This window comes from Ambystoma mexicanum, chromosome 7p (genome assembly GCF_040938575.1).
Source record: "Ambystoma mexicanum isolate Mex_15411 chromosome 7p, UKY_AmexF1_1, whole genome shotgun sequence".
In the NCBI taxonomy this organism is placed as follows: domain Eukaryota; kingdom Metazoa; phylum Chordata; class Amphibia; order Caudata; family Ambystomatidae; genus Ambystoma; species Ambystoma mexicanum.
In genome coordinates, this window is record NC_090939.1 from 92,853,278 (window position 1) to 92,866,484 (window position 13,207).

Below are 13,207 nucleotides of genomic sequence, written 5' to 3' on the forward strand. Positions count from 1 at the left end.
ACCTCCCCCCACCCCCAACCCGCTATGTATGGATGCAGTGGAAGCTGCGCCGACCCGTGAAGAGGACTAGTACCCCCGGTGGTAAAATCAGGTAAGTCTATGGGCGGTAACTAATATTGCCTCTGTGTATTCCCTTGGCTCACCTTGCTGTTCTTGTCTTCCCCTTAGGTGCCAGAGTGCAGCGGGAACATGCAGAAGGATGCAGTGGAATGTGAAGATGCTGTGAAGGCCGGTGAGTTCAGCGCGGCGCTGCAGCAGGCGAGGCGACGCGCATAAAATAACTTCTTTCTTCCAGCTCGAAGGCGCGATGGATCGGGAATTCAGGTAAGGATCAGAGGTATTGCTCTTGTTCTAACCTTTTCTCCTTCTTTCTCCCTTTTTCTAGGAGCTCCGGACTCGAGGCGGGCGTGGCGGAAGACTGGATGCAGACTTGCAGGCACGGTGAGCGTTATGCTGCTGGATGCAGAATAACGCGAAGCATGTGCTGCTCTTCGGGCGTGGTTTAAATAGCCTCCAAAGTAATCCCAGGTAAGTATTCCTCCCCAGCCCCACCCGAGTAAAAAAATAGTCCCTAGGTAAAGTAGTCCCTTCCAAGCCTCTTTTGGCTTGGAGCTCTTGCAGCATGGTCTGCATCAGGTAAGTTTGCAGCATGGTCTGCATCAGGTAAGTTTTAATCTATGAGCCTGGTGCCTATGGCGCCAGGACTGACTCTCCATATGAGCCTGGCACCATAGACGCCAGGACTGCACCCAAATAGCCCCTAGCAGGGGTTGTTGGGTGTGCTTGGAATAACTTGATGCCTGCTTCCGGGGTTGCTGGACTTGGTCTGGGTCCCCGGGGGTAGGCATCATGACAACAGCACATCCAAATCCTGGTATGTCACCTAAACCCACCCAAACCCCAGGTCACCCGCCCGACACGGCATGCAATGTGAAAACTCCGAAATAAATGCACAACCGCATACAGCATGAAATGTATCAACAATGTAGACATGCAAGGCAATACATGAATAAGCAACATGAAAACATGCGCATTTTACAATATACAAACCACAATGCAGGCCAACCATGCCCTGGAGAAACCATCACGTTGCAATCCCCACTAAGGGTGTATACAGAGGTTGGACTTCAGACTGGCCACAAATATGACGGAAGCCCAATGCCTCTGTTTAAGTTACTGTCACACGGTGCCATCCTTGCGAGCCCATGGAAAGGGGAAGCAGGAGTGGAATATGTGTCCGGGCCCCAAGCCACAAACACTAACACGAGACAAGCCTGTATGGGCCCAGCCGGAACACACAGTGGATGCCTTTGGCTGCCACACAAAGCAACACACTAACATGAATGCACAATAGACAAAAAACGAAAAAATAAATTAAAATGGCCATGGTCGACCCGGGGGGGTGATAAGGGGGCCTGCCCACGCATATCCCCGGCATGCCCCTCCATGGCAGCAAGCATGCAGGTCTGGTAAGCCTGGTCCTGCAGGAAGATGGCACAGATGTCCCCATGCAGCACCTCACGTGTAGCATGGAGTTCCACCTGCAAGGTCTCACAGGTAGCACGGAGTTCTGCCTTCAAGGCCTCACGTGACAGATGGACCTCCTTGCATGGAGTTCAGCTGAGATGGTGCGTTCCAGCTGCTCCATCCGCTGTTCCACCCGTGTACCCTGGCCCATCAAAAGTGCAGCCAGAGTAGTTCTGAGGGAGATGTCTTCCCTCAGGGCCTCCCTGTGGTCCTCTGCCTCAGCAGCAATGGCTGTGCGCAGAGCCTCCAGTTCAGCCCGTCGGTCCCTGTTGGCAGCCAACGTGTCCATTCTGTGTGAGCGGCACGTGGACCGCGTTGCCTGCTGCTGGCGCGCCACCTGCCTTTCAGGGGGAGAGAATGGAATCGGCCACACGTTCCATGCCCTGAGCCATCATCTCACATGATGCCCCCTGTTGCTGTGCAACGGCATACATGGAATTCTCCCACACAGTGTTCCCCGGTGGTGCATGGCCACCGCTTTGCCGGACAGCACACCTGTTGGGCCCAAGGAGACCTGGTCCTTGCTGCGCTGGCGCTGCCTGTGGCTGCAGACTGCATTCCTCTGTTGATCTGCTGCCCCAGGAACAGGAGCAACTGGTGCGGAGCGTGGCCCTGCATCCGTAACCACCACAGGCGGACATACCAACACTGACTGGCCCATTGAGGGGTATACCCCCGCTGCAGGTTTGTCGGACAGGACAGCATCCACTACAGAATCACTCACCTGCGACGGCATGGATGATCAATATCCGATTCGGTATCAGAGGCAAAGAGATCCATAGAGGTATACCCAGAGCCAGCCCTGGACAGGATGGTCTGGAGCACCAATGGATGCTCATGGGCTACAACACCACGCCCTCCACTGTTGCTTTGTTGGTGCCCGAACCCTCTGCCATCTCTGCCATCTCCTCCTCCTCCTGCTCCTCCTATACTCCCAGTGCCTTACCACCTTGCAATTAACCAAAAGAACACATGAGCACACATGTCAACAGCATATACCACACACATAGGCATCACAATGTTGACAGCCAACACATGAAGCAGCCATGTCCCACATGACACAAACTCCAGCATGCACGCAGTGGCAATGAAATGGAAGGGGACCCTGAAAGCAGACATGGGCACGTGTCAAATGTGAAGCCAGCACATGTACTGCATGTTGCATAGCACCTGCATCACACACATGCTGCTGCCTGGCATAGACCTTACACAAAAATGACAGATGCCAACAAACAGATGGCACGTAGCATAGGCATGGCAGAACTGTCAACCAGCCCCATATGGAAGTAAAATAGTACTGTCCGTGACCCATGTAAAATGCATGTCACCATACAGTATGTGTAAATCACTACGACAAAAAGGACACGTGTCACAGGATGCAACAACGCTAGTGTGTTGCAATACAGTGAAGGAAGGCACATGGATACAGTAATGCTAGGTGACTTTTACATCACACAAGTGAATAGGCATGTAGAAGGATGAAACAGGGCTCAGAGGTGTGTGGGTGCAGTGCTGTACATGTGTATGGCCTCAACTATCAATAGAAACACAAACGCATTAATGGCAATGTTGTGTCATGATGGTGCTGTAAGGACAAGTGCAGTCATCATGTGCAAAGTGTTTGCAGTGGGTTGTAGGGATACAGTAACACCCCACCCCCATTTTGAGGAATGGTTGGGAGGCAGTGCATGGCTCAGACTGGTGGATCAGAGTACTGTGTCGTAGCAGACAGTGTGGGCAGGTGTCAATTGCATCATCTCAGTCATCTGAGACTACAGCAGATGAGGAGGACAGAAAGCACAACACATGAGGAATCATCAGACGTTCACCCAGACACAGAGAAGCTAAAACACCAGTTGCAGAGAGGCAGAGAGGCTGTACCAGAGGGAGGCTTACGCTCGACAGACAGGGACACCCTAAAAATGGCCGGGATGAGGAACTTACCCTGTGTGAGCATGAAAGGGATGACTAAATACCATGATACGGATGAAATACCGGAGATGGAGTAGAATGAGTAGCTTGACATGGACCCATAGGGGCCTTCTGAGAATGCACATGGTCCATGAATGAACACTCATGTCCACTGTGAGCCTGTGCCATCTGCACAGTCAGTCCAAGTGAGACACCCTGCATCAAGGACAAAGGATATACCACACAGTACAGGTTTGGCAGAGTAGCAGAGGGAAGTGTGCATACACACAGAATTTGGGGACAGGCCGTTGCAGTAGTCCAACATGTGCATCACCAGTATCATGGAGACAGTGAGCTGCTGGGGGACAGAAAGGTAAGGAAACATGCCCCTGCGGGGGACCAGCTTGCAGGGTGACCTCATAGAGACGTCAGTCATGTGACAACATAGGCCGAGTGTTGAGTGGAAGATCATCACAGGCTATCTGCAAACATGTCTGGGAGCAAGGATATGTACAAGAACGGCGGCCAAGTGTTTGGCATGTAAGGAGTGTGCAGGTGTGGTGATGAGAATTGGCTCTGTGTGCAGCACATGGCCTGTATGCAGACTGCATCACAACAAGCACATATCAGTCAACCATCACATGGGTCACACATGGCAGTCACAACTATGTAGCCTGAACTGGCAGTCAATCACAACACATCACACAATCAAAATACACATGGCCTGGACACACACGCATCAAAACTCACCGGACATTGCATCATAATCCATCATGTCTCCCACTCCTTGGATCCGACCCTCATCGATGAACCCTGCAGTGATTTCCTCGTGCGTAGTGAGTTCATCGTCCTCTGGTGGCGGCCCACTGCTAGTCACCAGAGTAGAGGCGTAATTAGAAGCCTGCTTGTTTTTTGCTCGGCGTCGGAGGTCATGCCAACGCTTATAGCAATCATCAGCCGTGCGCTTCTCAAATCCCATTGCGCTGACATGTTCCGCGATGCACTGCCAGTGGGCCTTACGCTGGGCAGGTGTAGTGTTGCACCCTGCCGTCACCAGCATTTTGCGGTCGTGTCCCGACACATAGCCCACAAGTGCGTCCAGTTCCACCTGATTGAAACTCTTCTTCCTTGACGTGTCGGAGGCCTGAGCCATGTCTGGGGTCCCAGCCTCTAGCGCAGGAACACACTTCCTCCTCTTCGTAGGTGGTGCAGACCGTGAGTGGCTTCTGCCGCTCAGGACAGTAGGGGCAGGAGCGCAGGTGGACTGGCAAATGGGAGCAGGCAATGGGAAGACAACGGAAGGTCTGACTGGAGGCATTGGCTGCTGGGTGCTGTTGCCAGGACCCAGCGCCACGACTGCCTCAGTGCCAAAGGGCCGTGACCAACAGTCCTGGCTGGCTGCCTCACAGCCAGGGTGGTGTCGGCTGCATCTGCCCCTGCAGCTTCCACCACCTGGCTGCTCGGGGCAGCAGATGTCACCACTGCCCCAGATACACGTGGCCTGGTCACAGCAACCTTAGCCACACGTGCCTTGGCCTTCTCGACATGTAAATTTACCTGGGAGTCTTCCTGTGCCTGTGCCAATACAGCCCGCGGTGACTGACCCAGAGTCTGGGTGGTGGTAGCCGCAACTGCACCTGCAGCTTCCACAACCTAGGGGCTTGTGACAGCAGAGGACACGGCAGCTGCATCACCCTGACCCGCGGGGGGGGCATAGCTGTCCCCAGCATGTGCCTGGACATCCTGCCCACGTCCCCCACCGTGGCCACCTTGGCCTCCCTGGACTCTCTTGGCACCCTGGCCATGTGCCCCACCACGGCCACCTCTGGGAGGTTGCCCAGCTTTGCCACCCTTACCATTTGGTGGCCTCCCAACCATGGCACTGATGGACTAGTGCGCATGGGAGGTGCACACAACAATTGTCCTGGGCAATTGGGGTTAAGGGGGCAGGGTACGTGATGGTAAACTTACCCCTGTGCTCCTACAAGGCTGTCTGGGACCCCCTGGGGAAATATTACGGGTCATACAACGCTCAGGCACCCGAAAAACAAAACAAAACTTGCATGTGACCCCTCGCTAGCCCATGTGCGTGGAATAAACGTCCCACAGTACGCCGTGGCACCCAGGAACACAAAAAATGCATATGCATGGAACAGGCAGGCTCTGACCTCGAAAATGGGGTACGCGACACACAGGGGCAACCACAGTGGGAAAAAAACACGTGCGACTCACCGTCTGCCTTGAATGAAAAAGAAAAACACACACGCGTGTGTGCGTAGGCAACTCCTGCTAAAACAAGAAGTACAAACTGTAACCGTAGTGAAGATATCGATATCGCGTGTGAACCCAGAAGCAGAAGAATCACATGTGTCGGTCCCCACAAAAAACACTTACAGCGAGCTGGTGTCCTACGCGGACCTTTAACCTGTACTGAAGGCAACGCCCACTCGCGCCGCGTCACTTACGCGGTTAAACGCCAAGGGCCTTTACTCGAATTCCACGCTAATGCGCTGTTTTTGCATGTACGGAGTCACTCTGCATCAAGCTGGCCACGCAACAAGACACGGAAGACCACGCTCCTGCCCACAAGGCCATTTACCTGCCCCCAATGCCCCAAGCTGCCTTTTACGAGCCATCTGCTGCTCCGAGCCCACTCGGTGTGCCTGCTGCCTACGTGCCCTGCAATTTGGTGCCTGCACAGAAGTAATTGCCAGGGATCCTGTTGCTGTGACCACCTCTGCTGACACAGAAGACTCCCGACTGCTGTACCATTGCTCCACAGCCCAGCCCCAGGACCCAGTTGCCCACCCACACCTGCCTCGGGGGTTGCCATGTCAGACCAAGCAACATCTGGGGCTAGTGGCAACCCCCCGCCAGAGAGGAGAGGGCTGCCAGCTTCAGTCCCAATGAAGTTGGCATCCTGGTGGAGCAAGTCCTGGGGCATTATGATGCCCTCTTCTCAGCATCGTGCCTCGGCAAGGAAGGACGGAGTAGGATCTGGGCGGACATCGTGGGTGCCACCCACGCGCTGGGGGTGTCACCCTGCAGCTACGACCGCGTCTGGAAGCGCTGGGAGGACTTCAGGTCCAGGACCCTCAACAAGGCCCAGCGCCTCGTTGAGGCTGATTAAGTGGGGCGCCGGGGCCAGTTGAGCAACAACCAGATGAGGGTCCTGGAGTGCATACAACCAGTGCTTTACCACCAGGTTCTACAGTTGTAGCTTTGTCTGGAGTCGAGTAATAAGTGTCCATGTGTTCTTGCCCAGCGTAGTGCATGTTGAGGTGTGGCTGGAGTGTGCACCTTGGCCTATGTCTGGCATGCCTCATGTATGGATGTCTGTGTGCAGGGCCATGACAGTGCTGCATGTGAGTCCAGTTAAGTATGTTCCACATCAATGGTGTCTGTGTTGCAATGCATGATGTGTACCAGCATGTGACGACGCACACGTTTGCATGCCTGTGTCTGGACTTGGCCATGTTTGGGGTGTGAAACATGCATGCTTATGTCACCTTCATGGACATGCATGGTGTACAGGTGCGTGTGTCTGAGTAGTGAGTGTGTGACTGCAAAACGCCATGCATGCATGACACATGAGCATCACGATGTGTGATTGACTGATGCGGCACAGTTGTCCATGAGTGCACTGTGACGGGAGGTAGAAATGGCCAGATACATGACTGTCCGGTGGTGTGTGTGTGTGTGCATGTCCCATGATGCATGTGAGGTCCAGCCCCCCTTCTGATGTTCCTGCAGTGCTTTGGACATGGATGTGAATGTCTGTTGCACGTGCCATGCTTGTTTGTGCATGTGTGTTGCTTGCACTGGCCTGTTTGTTGTGGAGGGAGATGATGGTTATGACTCATGTGCATTTGCTTTGTGTCTGGCAGACATTTGTTCGGTGCACCGATGCTTGTGTCAATGTCTCCCTACCTATAGCGCAGATGGAGGAAGAGGGCAGAGACGGCGGTGTGGAGCAAAGCGGAAGGGATGCCTCCACCAGCCGGAGACGCAAGGCCCAGTCACCCTCCCAGGTTACGACATCTTCCGGGAGCGAGGGGAGTGGTGCTGCGTCCACGACTACGGCCGCAGCTGCCGAGGGGATGTCCAGGAAGGCGAGGTTGGACGTGGGCTCCTCGGCAGCGGAAGTGACAGGTGAGCCCCCACAGGGGCAATGCGATGCGTAAGACTGTGCGGAGGCATCCAGGTCGGTGGTGGGCGAGGTGGAGGAGGAGGCCGCATCAGCCCCGCACATGGGGCCTGGAGGGGGTGATGCCACAGGTGCAACTGGTGCAGTCCAGGGGCAGGAGGCAGCGCAGGTCACCGCGGAGGGGCCTGTGCCTAATCCTGTCCCTGATCCTGCGACTGCATAAGTGGGCACCTGCAGGCATGCCTCAGACCAGGCCCGTCCGCAGGTAGAGGACGAGTCCATGTCAACTGACCTTCCTCTACCTGTGGACCAGACAATCTGTGACAGGGTTGAGCCCGTGCTAGTCAGTGTCGCGATGCGCACAGCCATCATTCGTGATGATGTGTGCGGTTCCTGGTGGGACCATAAACGTCATCCCGAAGAGGTCTGTGCCATCATGAACTGGCTAGGACGGCTTATTGTCGCGGGTTTGCTACATGTGCTGGGCCCTGCTGCCACCCCCTCCTCCACTATGCGCCAGTCATCCTCTCTGTCGTCTTCCGGCCCAGATGCCACCAGGGCCCCCTGTGGACCTGTCCCAGCCAAAACGGCCAGTCTAGTGGAGATCACATCCCTGCCACAGTTGGGGGTCGGAGGTTCAGCAGAGGTGGTCAGCCCAGCAACAGGACCACTGGAAACAGAGGTTGTGCAGGCACCTCCGAGCAGGGCATGTGCACGACTGCCCCGGGGGTGTCATCATCCCGGAGGCAGTCCTGGTGGAGCAGGCACAGGGCTTCAAGGCATCGGCAGGCTCAACGTAGGAGGCGTCAGGACTCGGGCCAACACCACCACGGGGGCAGGCATCGGCGGACGGGCAGGAGGACCCAGGAACAAGTGTGTCTTCCGCGTGGCAGCGGATGGGCCAGCAAATAGATGCAGAGCGGCGGCGGGCACAGAGGGCACGACTCACCATGGCCAGGGTGGAGAACTCCATGCGTCGGGCAGAGAGGCGAGCGGAGTTCCTCGAGAAGACTCGCAGGGAGTTTGAGAGGAGCATGACGGAGTCCCTGCGAGCCCTCGAGGATAGAGCAGAGTCCCGCCTCCGGGACACAGAGTTTGATGATGCCCTGGCCCAGAATCTTGGTAACATCTGTGAGTCGTAGGACTAGCCCACCGCCCTTGTATGTAGTTTTGTAGTGTTAGGTTTCCTTTTTTTTCCGTTTTATTTGGAGTCCATGGACTTAGCGCCACGATTTGTACATAGTTTCTTTTTTATAGTGTTGTTGGGGTATCTTGTTTTGTCTATTATGATCATGGACCCTTCATCCTTGTATATAGTTGGACTTCGTTGCATTTTTTTCTTATTATTTTCACCATGGATTAATGGTTTATTTTTCAATTTACATTTGGAACAGGAGGACTGGATTTGGACATGGACCACTTTCTGGATTTGCTTTCTTTTGGATTTTCGGATGCCCCGCAGGCAGCCCACACCACAGGGGACCTCCCAACACCCAGGATCATAGCCTGCAGACAGCCCTAACCACATCGAACCCCCCCCCCCCCCCCCCAACACCCATCACCACACGCGCAGCCCTTTCCACGCGATTTGGCTGGCGCGGGCGGGGTACGGGATTTCGCGTGGCATGCAAGGCCATTTTTACGCGTTTTCACTGCCGCGAGCGGGGTACACCCCGATTTTTCACGCGATTACGATGGAGGGGGGCTGTGTGCTGGGCCAAGGATAGAGCGGGGCCTTTGCGCCATATTGACCATTTCACTGGCTTTTTCTTGCGCAAGGGGCGGTGTTGGGGGCGTAACTGGCGCTGCTGGATGTTTGCTGTGCCTGGCTCAGGAAATCCATGAATACGCGGTGGGCGGAAATGCTGTTTTGCGCTGCGCGAGGCGCTTGCGAGACTTCTGGATTCCATTAACTATGCCCAGGGCTTTAAGTGGGCCGGGGCCTGCCGGGGCTGGGCCCCGGCAGGCTCCGAAATTTCGTTTTGAGGCGGGGGCCTGCCGGGGCCCAGTAATCTCCCCTGGCAGCCCCGGCCACTACACGAAATGGCATTTTTTTCTACAGCCTGAAACGCTCGCTCGTTTGCGAGAGCTTCAGGCTACAGAAAAAAATGCCTTTCAGCCATAATGTTGGCGCCGCGCCTGCGAGGCATCCCTTTAATCAAGAGATTCCCGTCGGCCGGCGCCACCATTATGGAAAAAACGTGAGGCCGCTGAAAGCAGAGGCCTTGCTTTCTAAATACTGGAGCTGCCGCGCATTCGCGGGAGTTTCAGTATTTAGGAAAAAGGCCTCTGCTTCCAGTGGCCTCACCCTTTCAGCCTTAATGGTGGTGCTGCCCCTCCCCAACTGGCGAGGGGCAGCACCACCATTAAGGCTGAATAGGCAGGCACTGTCCCCTGCCAGGCAAGCCTTCACAAAATAAATGCAGAGATGAGCACCCTCTCCCCCAGAGGGGAGAGGGTGCTAATCTCTACGAAAGGCTGCCTGGCAGGGGTGGCAGTAGCCCATTGAGCCCGGGCTCATCAAGGGGGCGTGGCCTAACGGGCCATCAAGACCCCCGCTGTTAGGCCACGCCCCCTCGATGAGCCCCGGCTCGATTTGTAGTGCCACTTAAGGCACTGACTATGCCTCTAATAAAACCCTTTATTACCCTGGTGTCTGAGTCTTTATTTTTAGGTGTTCAAGTAGGGGCAAGCATGTAGCCCCCACTAGCCGGGGGCCATGGGGCCATGGGCTACATCAGGATTAAGATATGTAGAAGAAAATAACATGAACGTTTGCCATAAACTAGAGAAGACAAGCAGCAGCAGCATACGAAGCTAAAAACCAAAGGGGAACGATGGAGCTCATCTGCACCCATGGCTAAGCAACTGACATAAATTAAAAGGAGTGGGGGGAAACAGATGAGTCAGGAATATAGAAGATTATTGAAATACTAGGGATGCATCGCTCTGTTTGTGCAGGGCGACCAGTGCAAGCAAAGCTAGCTAAACCCCAGCAAGCCCCCACCCAAAGGACGGTGAGCGCACAACCCTTGCCCCAAGATCCGGCCATCCAGGTAGAAAGCACGTCCACTACCAGCCCCCACCCATACCTGCACAGGTGTTTGGGTGAAGAAAATGCATACTTCTAAACTCCACTGAAAAAGTTACCAGGAGCGGGGCTGGTGGTGTTGGAACCGGTATCGCGATGATAACGGTACATGTCCCATGGACATCTGGGGTGTTAAGAAATGTGTGTAAAGAATTTCCAGACATTAGAAAGGAACCTGATAAATGGACGGAGGAGCTATGAATGGTAATATGGTGCTATAATGCCTCAAGGGCTGAAAGGAATCAGCTCACGAGAAGGATGATGCATGCTGAAGTGCGCCTGCGTTTCACGGGCCCTCGCAGGTTGTAGGATGGGGTGCTGAGCTGGATCAGATTAGAGAGGATTTAGCACAAGCTAGTGCTGCAGTGTTCCCACAAAGGACTAATCGGGGCACGATTTCTAATTATAAGCAAAGAAAGGATCAATAGCCAGCTCACTTTCTAGATCGTTTAAAAGTTGATTTACTCCTCGTTAAGGAATAAATTAGTCGACTAAGATGGTACAGGAAGAAATAGCAGGTGTATTTGTGTATGGACTGCTGCCTAAACTACAACAGCTCAAGTTAGTGTGCATTGGTTGGCAGACGAAGCCCCTTTCAGAGGTCATTTCGTCTCTGAATCTTTGTGTTTCAAGTAAAGAGCTTGTGACGAGTAGTGTCGTTTATTTCACCCCTCCTTTACCCTGCATGGCAACCAGAGCGAGTTCAAAGACCAAATAAAACGATGGCTAGGGCTGCCACGGGAACCCTGTCGTCACATTACAAGGATTGGTGCCAGTAGATCAGGAAGGGCCCTAGGTTCATTGCAAGATCAATGGTAAGGAAGTGCCATCTCTCATCTCGAACAGACACGGATGCGAAGGCCTAATGTTCCCCAATCCTCTCGTGGGCCTTGATTCCAGAATGGAGTTTGTAAGAATACGCAAAGGAGGGACATGATATGCCTGCTGCTTGCTCATCCTTCTATACCCAGAGTGCTGCTGGTTTACCTACGTGAAGAGGGCTAGAAACTATACAGTGTTTAGATCGAATACCCATATATCGAATATGTTATATTGAAAACCTTTATAGTGAATGTATTTAAGATGGGGTAATGGGTTAAATATTTTTTGAAAAGGTCGGGATGGGTTTTTAGGGGTGGGAAACGGTTAAATAAATGAATGCATTCACTATAAAAGTTTAAGTTAAAAGATTCGATATATGGACATTCGTTATGAATTACTTCGGTATAAAGACATGTAACCAGGCTAGAATTGCTTACCTTATATTACAGACACTGGTACTTTGAAGAGTTAAAAGGAGAGTAAATAAAACTTTAATGGATGCTGGACGCCTGTACTGGCACTGAGGAGACCACCTACTCCTGCCCTTTGCATTACCTTATGAACTTGCTCCAGCTCCAGCTCCAGTCTGGCTGCACGCTTAAGGAACCCATCCTTGGTGGTGAGTTTATGCTTGGGCGTCTTGATCCGGGGTTGGGTGACAAAGTCTGGGAGGTTGGCCTCGAGGTCCAACAATCCTGTGAACGGAAAAAGCCAACATGACTATCACCTTTTCTTTCAGTTGCCCGTTCTATCCATCCCATGTCACTATTGTGTTAACTCCATGCTGTCTTACCTTGGTAAGAACTGAGGAATGCATTTTTCACAACATATCGCTCAGAATTGCGATCAGGAAAGTAGCCGATGCGGGTGAGGGGTGCATATGTCTCAGACTCATAGCTTCCATATTCATGAATGATGTCCCGACGTTGCAGCTTGCCCTCGATATTCCTCATGCTCTTCGTCAACCTTCGGATTGCTGAAAAAAGCAAAGGTTTAAGCTGTAGCTGTAGTGCGTCAAACCTGGAGGTCATCGGTTTCAATCCTAATATGGCCACCTCATTCTATAAAATGAGTATCTTTACATTGGGTAATAACAGCTATTCGTTGAGTACCATACTGTCTGTGGTATGGTCCGTGAAACCGTTCATTATTAAATATACGTGGTGTGACAGTAATTACTCAATCAAGAACGACACATGCCATTTGAAGTGTTAATGTCAATCGTTACATAATAAGATGAAGAGGATAAGCCTAGGAGAGACATTAAACATCAGATAGCGCATCAGTCTTTTTTTAAAAGAAGCATGGCATGGCTGTTTTGAAATATCTCAGATCACAAGAGGTCAAGTGGTAGTGGATGGCGTGCCCTACAAAGAGTTAGGGACCACAAAGTACACCGAATGTCACCAATGCCCGCCTTTTCTCACTGTTAATCATGGCCATTAATATTTCAGATGCACCAACAGAGCTCATTTCCTGAGGAGGAAGGTCATTTTTTTGTTTTGGGTGGTTTGTAGAGACCTACAAGCCTACCTCTTGCCACTTGAAATTGCTTGTTTGCCAGAGGGACTGTGTCAACTCAGAAGATTGGACCTCATCTTGATTGGATATGGTGATTGTCCGATCAGCCTAAGGGGTAGTGTGCCTAGATTTTGAAGGAGAGTCACCAAAAGAGGGATCTTTGGGGCCAATTGCTCACCCGAGAAGTG

At 52.9% G+C, this 13,207-nt stretch overlaps 1 protein-coding gene across 1 annotated transcript in view; it reads right to left on the bottom strand.

Annotated features, from left to right (window-relative positions):
- Window positions 1-13,207, bottom strand: part of CFAP91 (cilia and flagella associated protein 91) — a 677,881-nt gene that overhangs the window by 331,569 nt on the left and 333,105 nt on the right. The window contains exons 9-10 of the mRNA XM_069635853.1: window positions 12,292-12,474; window positions 12,054-12,193 (exon numbers count right to left, since the gene is read on the bottom strand). Of these exons, the coding sequence (XP_069491954.1) occupies window positions 12,054-12,193; window positions 12,292-12,474 (323 nt within the window). The remainder of the gene's footprint in view (window positions 1-12,053; window positions 12,194-12,291; window positions 12,475-13,207) is intronic.